We start from the raw sequence: 16,753 nt of genomic DNA, 5'->3' as shown, positions 1-16,753 counted from the left end.
AACCGCTGCCTCCAAATAAAGATCTCTGGTTGGCTCTGTCCGATGGACAGACCTTTACGAAGATCGACCACAGAGATTCGTACCAGCAGCTGTTACGCCAGAATACCGCTCGGAAGTATGTCGCCATATCAACAACTTTCGTACTCTACCAGTACACGCGCCTTCCGTTCCGCGTAACCTCAGCCCCAGCCATCTTTCAGAGGGAGATAAACCACCTCTGTAGGGAGATGAGGAACGTGGCGGTGTACTTGGACGATACACTGGTTGCCGGCTTTGACGACGGGAACCACCTACAGAACACGCACAAAATCCTGGCACGATTGCAGGACGCCGCTCTCAAGCGCGAGCTGGAAAAGTGCGTTTTCCTGGCCCCCAGGGTTGAGCACCTGGCCTGGGACACGTCATCTCTCAGGCCGGCCTTGAACTGCCTCCCTCCCTCTTCCCCTCAAAAGTTGATGCCGTGCTCATGGTTGCGAAGCCCCACAAGAAAAAGGAACTTTAGAGCTACATCGGCCTCATCAACTTATACAGTAGGCTCCTGCAGAACCAGTCGGCGCATCTACAGCCGCTCTATCTTCTGCTTCGGGATGGTCAGCAGTGGAACTGGAAGGAGCAAGATTTGGCCTTCAAGCGCACCAAGGTGCTAATTATCAAGGCTCCACTGCTGGTGCACTTCAAACCTGCCAAGCCTGTCGTCCTTACTGTAGATGCGTAGCCGCACGGTGTAGGAGCTGTCCTGTCGCACCGGGTCCAGGGTGGCCAGGAACGTCCTGTAACGTTTTCGTCCCGTCGGCTTTTTGCTGCAGAGCAAAGCTATAGCCAGCCGGTCAAAGAAGGCCTTTCCCTGGTGTTCGGGGTTGAGCGCTTCCACCAGTACATGTGGGGCCAGAAACTGGGCTGCTGCGGACTGACATGGCAGTTCCTGTGCAAGCCTCACGTTACCAGGTGGTGTACCGCACTGAAAACGACCCGGGACCTGCTGATGCCCTCAGCAGCCTTCCCCTGCCGGAGGTGCTTGCTGCTGTTCCAGAGCCAGCTGAGGTCGTCGTGCTGCAGCAGGCCTACCCGGGCGTACTTTCAAGGGGCTACGGTGTCGCACGCGACCAGCCGGGAGCTTGTCCTGTCTGAGGTGGTCAAGGTGCCGTTTTATGGTAGTAACTGCGACAGCAAGTTACACCCGCAAGGTCACCAAGCTTAGCCTGCACCAGGGCTGCCTTCTGTAGGGTTCCAGGGTGGTTATCTCACATGACCTCCGATCGAATGGTCCTGAATTTGCTGCACACGGGTCACCCTGGCGTTAAAAGAGTAAGATGTTGGCCCCGTGTCACGTTTGTTGGCCTGTACCAGCACATCGGTCGCATGCTGCAGGGCTGCCAGGAGCACCAGCTAGCCTCACGTCATGTTAAGATCACCCCCGGCCCTTCCGACAGATGCCCAGGTACGCCTGCATGTAGATTTTAGGGGCGTTTTCCAGGGTCAATATTTTCTGGGGGTGATGGACTCCTTTTCGAAGTGAGTGGAGGTCCTACCTTCCGCCACTCCATCAGCAAGCGCGACCTTTGCGTCGCTGCGCTAGGTCTTCGTGGCCCAGGGGTTGACGGACGGCATTGCGCCCGACCATGGTCCCGCTTTTGCCAGCGCGGAGTATCTGGGCTAGATGACGAAGAACGAAATCAACCGAATGAAGGTTCCGCCGTAATGCTATGCTTCAAATGGTGCAGCCGAGTGGGTGGTGTCGACCATCAAGAAGAGGCTCAAGAAGAGCCAACCCGGGAACTTCCGTGCGCAGGTGAACCGGATACTGTTCAAGTACCGGACCACGCCCCACGACGTCACTAGCCATGCCACCTGTGAGCTTCTGCTGGGACGGATGGTCAAAAAATCCTTTGACGTCTTGCATTCAGACGTTCGATTAACATGGCTCCAATAGCAGCTGGAGCAGAAGCTGACTGGTGACCGAGGGTGTCGTACCGGGCCTCTGCCTGAGTCGCGAGCGTTGGTCTTCGCTAAGAACTTCCGTCCTGTTCCACCCTTGTCCACTAGAAATGTTTGTTTGTTTGTATGAGTTTATTTCAGACAAACTTACAGAGAGTCTCAGGGGACATGGCTAAAGGCACCTCAAAGCGCCTGACGAGGTCACGCCACACTTTTTGGCAACAGCGGTAGCAAAACGCGACAAGTATGACATGCTTTCACTGCTTTACAATAAAAAACAAATAAAAAAAAGAAACAACCAGTGGTGTGCGAACAGAGGTGGGCTAGTCATGTATAATATTACAATTTGCTTCAACGGATCTTTACAAAACATTACTCTTTGTGCTGTCACATGCATTTATCATGCAAGAAGTTTAGGACATTTTTTGTTGTTCTATCCTTCCGTAAATAAAATTTCTTTCACACTTTTCTTATAACTAAGGGGTCACCTGGCACTTTTTAGATAGTCTAATATAGCTATAGTCGGTTTAAAACATCTCGTATCTGAAAATGTAGCTTCTGACCTCCATAATTTGTCCGTGAACGAGATTTCATTATTACATTTTGTCTTAAATTGCATGGGCCAATTTTCATGGTCCCTCCTGTAAGCGCTTCGTCGCTGCTCGCCCGCATGCCCGACCGGAACACGTAGCACCCAAACGCCGACCATTATAGGCCTCGCCTCAAAACCTGGCTTGCACCCTCGTCCGTGACTTCTGAGGACCACGCCGTAAAAGGAGAAATGGCAACACCAGTCGGGGCCAGCAGAGCGCCGCCAATTTCGGAGGTGGCAAGCGTCGCCGCTTCTGCGGCGGCAGTTGGCCTGGCAGCAAGTTCGGTGCCAACTCTCAGTTTAGGCAGTGTCCGGCGTCGCCACATCCGACCTGTTAACACCTGCGCCCAGACGGAATACTCAACCGCGTAGGTCGCCGAACCGTTGCTTGCCTGGATAACAGTGGCTGTTGACGTGTTCGGTACTTTGGCAGAGGCTGAACGAGCTGCAAAATTTTAGTCGGCCCGTGTGCATTTTGCATTCAGTTATTTTGTTGTGCTTGCGAAAAACAAACTGGCCCGGAGGGGGGGGGGGGGGGGGGGAGGGGGGACTTGGGTCCGCGGCCTAACATGCGATGGCGCGCTGTCTCTGCGAGGCAAAATTCGCAGAACTGGAACCGGACGAGATTGGACAGATCACAAACAGCAACACTGCACAACACGAGAACATTAGCGAGACAACTCAGACGACCACGAGGGAATGGGACAGAGCAGAAATTAAAGTAGCTGCTCGAACGTCGACAGGTTCAGATGGCATAAGAATGAAAGTAGTCACGGTACTAGGAACAAAAGCGAATTGAAGTTAAGACAGTCAACTGATCAAATAATAATGGGGATAGGTACCCAATCTTTGGAGACTAAGCAGTAAGGGGTTCTTATACAAAGGCAAAGGAAAATAATGATAGCATAACATCATGCCGCCCAATAGCAATGACTTCGGACTCATAAGTAGCGATGCAGGTAGTAAAAAGAATAAAAAAATGGGCCAAAAACATTTTAGGTGAGCTTGAAAAAGGTTTCTAAAGAGATAGAAGATCAGATGATAACTTTTTGATCATCACTCAACGTATATAGGTAACACCGAAGCGAAAAAACAACAACATTACGTATAGCATTTTTAGATATTAAAGTGGCGTACGACATTGTGAGTCAGGAAAAACTCTGGGTACAACTGGGATATTATGACTAAGATGCGCACATGATTAGGCGTTTACAAGAAGTATACAAAAATAATAAGGTTGTAATAACATGGGAAGCAGAAATTACAGAACCGACAGAAATAAAATAGGTCTCAGGCCGGGTTGTTCCTATCCCCTCTAATTTTTACGATATACCTGAGTGGAATTAAAAAGAAATTAAAAGAACGTAATTTGTGTTTTGATGCGTCAGATATCGGAGAGGGGGAAAACTATGCCAAGTTATTCCAGAAATCTTTTACGCAGGCGGCATTCTACTGTTAGCAGGTAGCCGGGATAGGTTATGGGAGCTGATTAAGATCTGTGGAGAGGAAGGAGACTCCCTGGGCTTGAATTTTAGTAGCGACAGTCGGCAGTAATGGTTTATAACAATGAAAAGAAACCCGCTGAAAATTCAAGAAGTTTTGATGGAGCTCGTTTAGAAGTATAAACTACTAGGAGTATGGCTGAATGAGAGAAAACAAATCTTAGAACAGGAAGACAATATGTTAAATAAAAGAAAAAAGGAATGCAGCAATAATGAAGCAGAGGACAGTATAGAATTACATTAGATATGAAGTTGTTAGGGGAATATCGAAAGAAGTCATGCTACCGCGGTGTTTTTTTTTTTTTTTTTTGCATTGTGCTATTAACCATGAAATCTCCGGTCCAGTCGAGTTAGACTGGCACTGGGGGTGCATGGAAATACTGGAAATAAAACAGTGCGGAGACACATGAACTGTGTATTTTGCGAGGGTAGAGACGCGATCAGTTAAGTTGAACTTTTAACAAACACTGGACACAATTGATGACACACTATGGGCGAGAAACGTATATAAGCATCTGGACATGAAAAGCTTGAACACTAAATAGACAAATCTAACCCGAAAACTAAAATTCAAAAAGCAACAGGCAAGTACGGGTGCGAAACATACTACCTCTGTGAAAAAGGAAGTAAACAAGCTGACAGAAAAACGTGGGAGGATATAAAACAGGAAATATCAGCTTTAATTATGTACAGGAGACGAAAACAGAAACTAAGGAAGGAACATTGGTACGCTAATTCACAGGGAAGCTTGTTGTTATTCGAGGCTAGAACGGGAGTATTGATGACTGGAATACTTAAGACAAAGTATGAGGAAATCAATGCGTGGTGTGCCGTATGCCAAGGGGAAAACGGGACGATAGAACATGTAATGTTGAGGTGCATAAAGCTTGCTCCCGCACTCCCGGAGGCGTCGACGGATTCGGCCGGAGCGCTAGGGTTTGCGGACGAGAATGAAACAATAAATTGTAAGTGAAATTTCATAACAGAGAGGAAATTGTAAGACGGGTGGAAATTACCTAGGAAGAATTGAATGACGTACAACTAGCTGGCTCAACTGGGGAAAGGCGGAACAGAGGAAAATTGGGACTCCCTCCCGTGTGGCTCCGGCCTCAAGTCTCCACTCTGTCTCTCAGTGGGCCAAGTGCTGGGGTAACGCCGACTAGGTTTGACCAGAGGAACATTTGCGACTCCCTCGCCGGGGGAAGAGACGGGGGGAGGGGGGGGGTTTAGTTTTTCTTTGCCCGATCCCTCGAAGGTCGTCTTGGTGATATCCCACGCCGCCTGGTGATAGTTTCAAAATTTCAGAGGGCAAGCAAATTGGTGACGGAAAGAAAGCATACTTTTGGTTCTTGCCTTCTAGGCTGGGTGGCGCAAGCTACCTCCCCATATCAAGAATACAGCCGTTAGCATTCATCCATCCGTCGAAACACCGACGAGCGCAGCCGCTCACGGTCAGCTATCCTTCACGATGAGCAAGCTGCGCGTCGTCTCTTTTCTCGGCGGGTGCCTCGATCCCCTCGTTCGCTATCTCCGCCAATCGTGACAAAAATGGCTTCCAGAAGCAGTCGTTTCAAGAAATAATTACAAATGCAACGTCTCTCCAACGATCTTTGGCACCACCTTCCAATACTATATAAAAAACATGTTTAAGTTTAGATGCGATAAGCAGCGTCATCATAAATAATAGTTCTTTAAGTTGACAATTGAGATCTGATTATTTTATTGAAATGAACGTGAACGAAAACTCTCCATAAACAGATGCGTTCAGTTTTTTCTTTAGATATGAATTTATTACCTCTCATAGAACGCATTAAATAATCAATGTATAACGTTTTCACGATGACGATTAACCTCAACATTGGTGGCTTGATTCTTCCATATGTAGACACATATAGCTGGTGAATTTTATTCTTGTGCATACACAACAACATTTTGATTTCAGGTTCCGCATCAATGAAGCACGTACCTGATCCATTTTTGGTGGAAGTTCACATGATGGTGGATGAGCACCATTACAAAGTGTTTCGCCGAAGGGAAGATTTAGTAACTTATTTGGCACTCACGATTGCACTGGTAAGTTTTTTTTTATCCAGTATATATTGGCTTTAACATATTAATTTTTAAATGTAGCTGTTGATCAGACGTGGTTTGTGCCCCAATTTTAGTTTTCTTTTTTTTGTTTCTGCTTTTTTTTTTGGCGGGGGAAATGGCGGAGGGGAAGTCTTTTTGATTACAAGGAATACCTGTTATCGGAGACATATTGTACCTACCGTCGTTTTAAAAGGACATTTAAATTAAAGTGTCTAAAATTACTTAAATGAGACACTTATTTTATAGCACAAAAAGTTTCAGCAAAACAGGCGCTTATTTTCTCCGCAATATGCATGTTGCGTTATGCAATTAAATTAGAGGTCACGACCCGCTCTAGGGCGGTGAACTGCCCATTACTACTGAATTTTCCTGGCTGCTCGTTTGAACAAGTTTGCAAGCCCAATATCTTCCTGTCGCCACGTCCACTTGCATCTAGTCTCCCGTCTCACGCCACTACTGAATCGTGCGAGCAGAAGCGCGGCAGTGCTGGACATGGTCTGGTAGATCACACAAACTACCGGCGCTGTAGAATTTCATCGTGCACAAGCCACGATCCAAGAAGTCCGGCATTGGACCGTCATGGGTCTATCGATGTGCGTCAAAAAGCTTCCGAAAAAGCTAAAAAGAAGTACGCCAATCTTTAACCTTCCTTTTTTGTGTGGTATCTTGCATAGCGTTTGCGAGCAAGGTCGATAAGCTTCGGGTCGCGAAAAAAAAAAAAATTGAAATATTCACTTTGGTAAGCCAGGTGCGCTGACCAAGCCCTTAAAGTCAACTCCGCCGATGTTTTATAGCCCTTGATTCGACTGGAAATCAGCAGACCCTATCAATAGCCCTTTCTAACCCGGTTGACTAAATATTTTATAAAAGTAAACATTTTAGTGCAGGTATTTAATTTGCAAGTAACTTCGGTGGTAGTCGTCCGGTAAGTGGACTCTCTACTGACAAGTCTAATATATCACTACTTTTGCCTATCCCTGTACGTAACCGGCGGGAGGGCAGACGCCGGTGACGTTCAGGGGTCGGGAAGCCGCTCCCCGCCCTTCTCGGGCGCCAGCGGCCGAGATTTTGCTTCCGGAGACCCGAGGTAGAATGTTTCTGCAACAGGCAGCAATCTATGCTCCCCACCAGATGGCATGAAGAATGCCCCCCCCCCCCCCCCTTCGCGAAAATTATAGTCTTGGTTTTACTTCTTTTTTTCTGAGAGGGCGGGGGGGGGGGGGGGGGGGGGGCGAGGTGCGGGGACGGCAAGGCGCTTTGAGGAGGCTGCGGGTGAAAACCACGTCACCGTGCTTTAGCGCAAGCCATGCACCGAGAAAAACGATGTCACATGAAGCATTATCGCCAGTCCACGGAATAATTTACAGCTGCATGCTGCGAAATGAGTACCCTTTGGCAGGTGTAATTTTTTCAATGCTGATAACCACATAATAAAGGCCGTTGGGTACAACGAAAACCCAAATTCAAAGCGGTGCGCTAATGAAATTTCAAAATCTCATTCGTGTAGCACTAGTAGACATGCTCAGTCATATCGTTTTCTGATTGGATTCAGTGGACATTTTATTTCATTAAAACTTTAGAAGGGTGGCCTAAGTATAATCCTATGCAGCGAAAGCCGAAAAAGAGAGTTGCGGCATTTTGTCTTACGGCTGACGGTTTTTTGACGGTCTGTTGACGGTCTGTTTGACGGTCTGTTGAAGGCGACAGTTGAATCTTCTAAACAAAATTATAGTTTTTTGTCTGACATGTATTGCAATACACTGCTGTTTTTGCCAGACATTACTGAATGTTCGGCAACTGGTGTTGAGCTCATATATATCTATGCATGTCAAATGTATGTCGGTCGAATGGAAAGCGTAGAACGTTTCCTCGCAGAGGAGGTGGTGAAAAAGTTTTTCTTTTATTCTATCGCAGAGAAATATTACGGTGTGTGAAGATATATAAAGTCCATAACAATTACAGGCGTCTTTAAGGGAAGCGTGTAAATTTACTTTGATGGCGGTTGTATAGAACCGAAATTGTTGAGATCGGAAAGCTTACATGGCTAGATGCCTAAATTATACCTTCTATCATATCTACGCTAATAGATCAGGGATCAAACACTCAGGATAATACTCCGCAATAAAGAAAAACAAAATGCATTCCAATTCACCTCCCGGGAACTTTCTCTTGCTTTATGTCGTATTTAACAAATTCACGAGTTATCTGTTTACTTCTGGCATTGAAGAGTCTGTAATTTTCACCAATCTTTCTTTAGAATAAAGCAGTTTTTTAGTACTAAGAAGTTTTTTTTTTTCAATTGTCGAGTAGACCAAGGCTTTTGATTGTTAGTTGATATCTTTATTTTGGTATAGATAGATTCAGAGTTTTTAAAATCTTGTCTTTGATGAATCTCCAGTTCTTTTTGACTGATCTGAGATCTTAGGAACCCTCAAAGTCCAGCATAAACGTTTAAATGGTTGACGCGAGCTCGGAGAGAATATGCTCAAGAGTTGTCAAAATTAGCTTGCTGTCGCAAAATATTAAAAAATAGGACTGTTTGCATTTAGCACGACAATTCAGTTATCACTTATTGCATCAACGACACGAACATATGATATTAGGTGAGGAATCAATGCAAAAGAGAAGTCAAGAAAATAATTTTCACGGGTTAAAATTTACCCAACATGATAAGGTGAACAACCTCCGCAAATATCCATGAAATCCTTACAGTGTGAAATATTTCTGTAAATACTACCAGACAGACACTTAATCGAGACAATTCCAGAGTAATTAAAACCACCCCAAAGAAATATGGAACACTAAAATGCTCGTCAATCTATACCCTTTGCGACTGAACGTTTCTAAAAGTCAGAGCTCCAGTCAGTAATTCTTTTTTTTTTTCTTAACTTCTCAAAAATGCACAACAACCGTACGATTGAACTCATCCAGTTTCCTACCGATACGATGGGCACCAAATTCGCCAGGGTCTACTTTCAAGTACGTTTTATCAAAACCGATAACAATATGCTCGGATCGATCCCGTATTTCCCCGCGTTATTGTGTGATGAATTTAAAAAAAGTGAAAGCCGTTTACAACTCCCTGTAACGCCGAATTAGAGCGCAGCTCTTGAGGAGGAGGAGGGAAGGGTACTGGGGGGGTCAAGTGACCTTGGGTGGGGGTCACGTGACCTAGGGGGGTCACGTGATGATTCCGATGACGTCATCAGTAACGATGACGATGCGGATACCGATGACGTCATCAGTGACGTCACTGATGACGTCATCAGTGATGATGACTGATGACAATGACGATGCGGATGCCGGTGACGTCATCAGTGACGTCACTGATGACGTCACCAGCGATGATGACGACGCGGATGCCGGTGACATCATCAGTGATGATGACGGTCACGATGCGGATGCCGGTGACGTCATCAGTGACGTCACTGATGACGTCATCAGTGATGATGACAATGACGATGCGGATGCCGGTGACGTCATCAGTGATGATGGCGATGACGATGCGAATGCCAGTGACGTCTTCAGTGACGTCACTGATGACGTCATCAGTGATGACGACATTGACGATGCGGATGCCGGTGACGTCATCAGTGACGTCACTGATGACGTCATCAGTGATGATGACTGATGACAATGACGATGCGGATGCCGGTGACGTCATCAGTGTCGTCACTGATGACGTCACCAGCGATGATGACGATGACAATGCGGATGCCGGTGACATCATCAGTGATGATGACGATGACGATGCGGATGCCGGTGACGTCATCAGTGACGTCACTGATGACGTCGTCAGTGATGATGACAATGACGATGCGGATGCCGGTGACGTCATCAGTGATGATGACGATGACGATGCGGATGCCAGTGACGTCATCAGTGACGTCACTGATGACGTCATCAGTGATGCTGACGCTGACGATGCGGATGCCGGTGACGTCATCAGTGACGTCACTGATGACGTCATCGGGGGTCACGTGACTTGGGGAGCCACGTGACTTTGGGTGTCACGTGACCTTGGGGGTCACGTGACCCTGGGTATCACGTGACCCGAGGTCACGTGACCTTGGGGAGTCACGTGACCTTGGGTGTCACGTGACCTTGGGGTCACGTGACCCTTGGGGAGGGGTCACGTGACCTTGGGGTGACCTCGGGATGACCTTGGTGACGCCGACGGCGACGCCGCTCAAGCCGGGAACGGGCCCCTAAGAGCTGCGCTCTAAAATAATATTAGCAGGCGGTTATTGAGAACATCGAAGCTGCTGTGCTACTGTCTAAGAATTTTAGAGCGCAGCTCTTAGAGGCCCGTTTCCGGCTTGAGCGGCGTCGGCGTCGCCGTCGGCGTAACCGCGCGGTGCATCATGGGAAATGTCCCATAATGCACCGCGCGAGCCTCCCACCGGGGTCACGTGACTTCGTGGGGGGGCACGTGACCCCCCCGAGGTCACGTGACCCCCCGAGGTCACGTGACTCCCCTGAGGTCACGTGACCCCCTCCTCGAGGTCACGTGACCCCCGCCGATGTCGCGTGACCCCCCGGTGACGTCATCAGTGATGATGACGATGACGATGTGGATGCCGGTGACGTCATCAGTGATGATGACGATGACAATGTGGATGCCGGTGGCGTCATCAGTGATGATGACGTCATCAATGATGATGACGTCATCAGTGACGATGACGATGTGCATGCCGGTGACGTCATCAGTGATGATGACGTCATCAGTGATGATGACGATGACGATGCGGATGCCGGTGACGTCATCAGTGATGATGACGATGACGATGTGGATGCCGGTGACGTCATCAGTGATGATGACGATGACGATGTGAATGCCAGTGACGTCATCACTGATGATGACGATGACGATGTGGATGCCGGTGACGTCATCAGTGATGATGACGATGACGATGTGGATGCCGGTAACGTTACCGACATCCGCATCGTCATCGTCATCATCACTGATGACGTCATCAGTGATGTCACTGATGTCGTCACCGGCATCCGCATCGTCATCGTCATCATCACTGATGACGTCGTCATCGACGTCACTGATGACGTCACCGATATTCGCATCGTCATCGTCATCATCACTGGTGAAGTCATCAGTGACGTCACTAATGACGCCATCGGTACCCGCATCGTCATCGTCACTGATGACATCATCAGTGACGTCAGTGATGACATCATCGGCATTGGGGGTCACGTGACCCCCAAGGTCACGTGACCCCCAAGGTCACGTGACCCCCCCCCCTGGTTAGTCTAACCCCCCCCAGCGCCCTTCCCTCCTCCTCCTCAAGAGCTGCTCTCTAATTTGGCGTTACAGGGGGTTGTAAGCGGCTTTCACTTTTTTAAGTCGCAGATAACGCCCGTAGGTTGTTATCGATTGATGGGACATTCTGCTTCATTGTGATGATATCGTCCTAACTCCTGGATTGACCGTCTATCTTTGTTTCCAGCTGATTCATTCCGTTTCTTAGGTTCGTAATGACGAGTGTGATAGCAATTAACTTTTCCTTACTTTCCTTTCTGGTAGTCTTCGGTACTCTGCACAAGTTTGTCGAGGGCAAACTGAAGTTTGCGTAGCTGTTTGTTTGGCCTCGTGTGCGTCTAGAGATGACCCGCAAGAATTAACAAGATGCAAATGCACACCGTAAAAAATATCAGTCAGATTTTCTGTAAAGAAAAACGAAGACTAGGCGACAATAAATGTTTTTGATTTGCGGTGCGATCTCAAAAAATGCGTCCAGTTCGAGCGCGATAGGCAGTAAGGAGGCACACCGAACACTTAAAACAAAACATACTTTTATAATTGCGGCTAAGAAAACACTACTTAGAAAAACGATGCAGTGTTTATACTCACAACGTGTAACAGAATATTGATAAGTGCTAAAGTCAAGGAGGCCGAAAATTCATAAAAGTGCAGCACGACCGTCTGCCTTGTAACATTAGTTGCGATGGTGCCGCAGCAGTGTGGCTGATTCTGTGTTACAGGATGGCAGGGCCAGGTGTCCTATTCTCGGCAACGGCGAAGTGATGCAGAGGCTTCGCAGAAATGATCGCCGACGAGCGCAGCCTCGCTGGTTGTAACTGGTGGACAAAGAGCGGAATGCTGAGAGATGTAATATATATTTAATAAGCACTTCAGCGAAGGAAGCCGCAAATCCCAACAAAGTGCAGCACGACAGTTCGTTTTGTAGCACGAAAGATGTGATGATGCCGCCACCGTGGGACAGAGTCTGTGTTGCAGGATAACGGGGCCAGCTGTTCAATCATCAACAACAGTGAAATGATGCAGAAGCGTTGTTGAAATGATCGCCGTTGAGCGCAACCTCGCTGGTCGAAACTGGTGAGCGCAGAGTGGAATGCTGCGAGTTGTAACACACGTTTGATAGGCACCTCAGCAAACAAGGGCGCCAAACCCAACGAACTGCAGCACGACCGTCCGTTTCGTATAGTACATAACATGCGATGGTGCGACCGCCGTGGGCCAGATCTTCTGTTGCAGGATGACAGGGGTAATGTCCCATCTTCAGCAACGGTGGAATGACACGGAAGCGTCGCAGAAATGATCGCCGTTGAGCGCAACTTCGCTGGTCGAAACTGGTGCACTCGAAAAAGAGGGTGTAGTGGGTACACCCACAGGGGGTGTAAGTGCTGCCACATATACTACACCCATAAAGGTGTACAAGTACACCTCAAAACGAGGTGCACATATACACCCTCTTTAAGGGTGCATATGTGCACCCTTTTATACACCTTCAGCATTCGGGGGTGCACAGATACGCCCCGGTGTGTTACTACTCCTTTCTTATACCCTCACTGTGGTTTCGGCGTGCAGGTACATCCCAATTTAAGGTATACAAGTATTCCCTTGTCTGCACCCACCAACAGGGTTTGCTATTGCAACGTTCTTTACACCCACCCCGCTCATAGGGAACAGAGATACACCCGCCAACAGGGTTTACTATTACACCGTTTTCTACACCCACCCCGCTTATATGGAACATATATACACCTCATTCAGTGACGTACCATTACACCTGTTTGTGCACCCACCTCAACAAAACCTGTAAAAATTGTACGCGCCCAGGTGGTTGAAAAAAGGCAGGTAAACAGACACAAAGGATTGTTTTCAAATCTCCTATAAGTTTATTAGACAGCCTATTCCGTAAACAAGTGCAAACGTGCAAGCAATCTGTGATATGTGAAGATGTACACAGAAGCTGTTACGCAACTGAGGAGATTCCTGATTCTTAGGTAGTGTCTATTCTCTCGGCAGCCGGCAGAATTATTTACCCGAAATCGTGCCGGCAGTCGTCACACATTGGGGATATAATCAATTCATCGAACGACGTTTCATCGACAGCTCAGATTACCTTTCTTCTATAGGCATCTCTTCTCTTTTTTCTTGTAATGAGCCGCCCCAGGCTATATGCGCGAGGTGATATATACGGGTATCACAGGTAGGGCAAACATTTTTTTAATGAGCCGCCGCATACTGTCGCACGAAGCTACGTGAACGGGTGGGCTGGGTCGGTGAGCACGCGCCTCAGAGACACACGCACGACAAAATGTCCCTACAGCGTGTATTTCGCATAACGAGTGACGGTGAAACATTAGTGTCGACGAAACGTGTCTAGAAAACGTGTATCAACGAAAAGGTGTCCATAAAACGCGTGTTCACAAAAACGCCGGGAGAATAAGAAAGTCACCTGCAGTTATCACATGATTGTAGACAGCTAATGGCAGGCGACTGCCAATAGAATTTCGGGGAAATTATTCTCCCGGCTGCCAGGAAATAGACACTGCCTAATTTTAGACGTAATCTGGAACGGAACGGTCAATTGCTGCAAAGGAGTAGGTTGCAGCGCACTTACGACGAAAATACCGGACTTGAAACCTGTAATCCGAGATAGATGTTGACACGGGCACTGCAGAACCACACAAACACAAACACGGAAAGAAAGGGGTCTGTGAAGATTCAACGCGATGTGGCAGAAGAAGTAATTTGACAAACCGAACACTAAACGCATCACATGAATTCCTTGGGCTTTTTTGAAGAAATCGCTTGTTGCCGATGTACGTTGGACTTTTCAAACACTGGAAGCCTTGGTACATTCAAATACGTTGTCACGGACGAAATCTCTGGCAGCCCCGCTTGTCCCAGCACAGCACACAAGAAACTAGGCCGGGAATCAGACATTCCCGGATCGGAAAGAGCTACTACGTCACCCGTGGAACCTTTGCCACATGATCACGCTCCTTCCATTATCCGCGCCCAGACATCGGTCTCAAGGGATAAAAAAAGCCTCCGGTTCATTGGTCGGACGACTGCGTAGCCTCTTCCACGCTTTCAGCTTAGGGAGAGAAAGAAAAAGAGTGGAGTGGAAAAATAGCACCTCCTTCAAGGCCAAAAGTGGCTGCCCTCGCGAAGGCATATCTTCACGGTTATCCCAACAATGAACTCAGCAAGAGGATTTGTCCCCTATATCCTCTTGAAAGTTCGACCCAAAGTAATAGTGCCGTGGATGCCTTCAGGCAGGTGCCGTGCTCTGCCTTATCTCTAGCTTGGAGACTGTAGTCACGTGATCCTACCCGGAGACTCGATTGGCCTAAACCAAGCATAGCGTCTACTCTACTGTCAATACCGAGTGAACAAAACAGTTCCATACTTCCTAAGAAACTGCCCAACCCAAAAGTGACCTCCAAGAGGGCATCCAAGCCCACGCTGGTCGGGGCCCGTGGCTAGCTTGGCGGTGCACTGATGCACCTAAAGGTTTTTAAGGGAGAGGAGGATGCTCATTGTCGGTGCACAAATACACTGGCTGGGCAACGGAGGGTGCATCTTTCAAAAGAGGGGTGCATGTGCTGCTGATACACCAGACTACACGCGTTTTTTTCTTAGAGTGTGGGCGTAGAGCGGAATGCTGCGAGATGGAACATACGTTTGATAGGCACCTCAGCAAACAAGGCCGCCAAACCCAACGAACTGCAGCACAACCGTCCGTTTCGTGGTAGATTAAATGCGATGGTGCGACCGACGTGGGCTAGATCTTCTGTTGCAGGATGAAAGGGCTAATGTCCCATCTTCAGCAACGGTGCAATGACGCGGAAGCGTCGCAGAAATGATCGCCGTTCAGCGCAATCTCCCTGGTCGAAACTGGTGGTCGTAGAGCCGAATGCGGCGAGATATAACAGACTTTGGATAAGAATTTTAGCCAAGAAGGCCGCAAATCCCAATAAAGTGCAGCGCGACCCTCCGATTTGTAGCACAGAAGAGGCGATGGTGTGGCCGTTGTGAGGAATATTTTTTGTGTCGCAGGATGACAGGGTCCGATATCCGTCCTTTAGCAATGGTGGAATGACGCGGAAGCGTTGCAGAAATGATCGCCGTTGAGTGCAACCTCGCTGGTGGAGACTGGTGGGCGTAAAGCGGAATCCTGCGAGATGTAACAGATGTTTCATAAGCAGTTCAGCCAAGGAGGCCAGAAATCCCAACGAAGTGTAGCACCACAGTCCGTTCTGTAGCACAGACGATGTGATGGTGCTGCTGCCGTGTTGCAGCGTTTTTGTTGCTGGATGACAGAACACGGTTTCAGATGTTTACCAACGGCGAAATGACGCAGAAGCTTCGCAGAAATGATCGCCGTCGAGCGGAGTCTCGCTAGCCCAAACTGGTGGGCGTATAGCGGAACGTTGCGAGAGGTAACAGACGTATGACGAGCAACTTAACCGAAGAGGCTGCAAATCCCCAAATTTTGTAACAATACAAGAATGAATTTAAATAGCGATTTGTTTTCAAAACTAGCAAGCCGTTGGTCGAGCGGAACACAAACGATTTCCTCAAAATCCCAGGTGCCTCTCTTTCTTCTCACAGGAATACATTTAGGCCAATATTACTCTTTGGGCATATAAGGATAATTATAAAATAATATAGAACGTGCGACCTTGTTTGCTGACTGTTAGTCGCGATCACGGTGAAGGCGAGCGTATCTGATCGGCAGCCGTGCGCAATGCTTCCCGTTGGTGACGTAAGTTGGGATGGTGGGGCGAAGTGAGCAATATATATGGGAAATGAATTTCGGATTCAATATTCAACTCAAAGTTAATTTTTTTTAGCAAACTAGTCGAAATCTAGGTGAACAATATGTCATTTCGGATTGAGGAAGTCACCAGCATTCAGATGATGCCCATGAATTAGACAGCTATAAAATCTGTTGGAGCTTCCCTTACAGGTCCTCCAGAGCGAAATTATGGAGTTTTAAAAGAGACACTAGTGCCGCGGACATACACGCACACAATGATATATTTGTTTGGTTTAGACGTAAAGCTTCTGGACGGCTATCTCAAAATAGAGCACAAAAAGAAGTCACCATGACATATAGCCAACGTTTGCATCCTTGGCGCGTCATCTACGCACTGGTAATTTCAATCGAGTCTTGATCGAACAAAACAGTTTTTTCTAGGACAAAGAATAAAAGAAATCGACCAACCACACAAAAAGGGAATAATAGGGGAGGAATAAGTTGCTTGTTTGACCGAACCTCTTAACTCCGACTTCTAGTACACAGGAAAGACCATGTAGGGTATGAACAAAGCACTTGCAGAAATTGTGCAATCAAAACAA

The 16,753-nt window shown here is 47.6% G+C and overlaps 1 protein-coding gene across 1 annotated transcript in view; it reads left to right on the top strand.

Annotated features, from left to right (window-relative positions):
• LOC115310331 (disintegrin and metalloproteinase domain-containing protein 17-like) overlaps positions 1 to 16,753 on the top strand; it is a 260,003-nt gene that overhangs the window by 66,630 nt on the left and 176,620 nt on the right. Inside the window, exon 6 of the mRNA XM_040210410.1 lies at positions 5,972 to 6,102. Coding sequence (XP_040066344.1) covers positions 5,972 to 6,102 — 131 coding nt within the window. The remainder of the gene's footprint in view (positions 1 to 5,971; positions 6,103 to 16,753) is intronic.

Source organism: Ixodes scapularis, unplaced genomic scaffold (assembly GCF_016920785.2).
Source record: "Ixodes scapularis isolate PalLabHiFi unplaced genomic scaffold, ASM1692078v2 PGA_scaffold4__175_contigs__length_147842914, whole genome shotgun sequence".
Classification (NCBI taxonomy): Eukaryota; Metazoa; Arthropoda; class Arachnida; order Ixodida; family Ixodidae; genus Ixodes; species Ixodes scapularis.
Note: the sequence above shows the minus strand (reverse complement) of the source record. Positions and strands in the feature narration are given on the sequence as shown.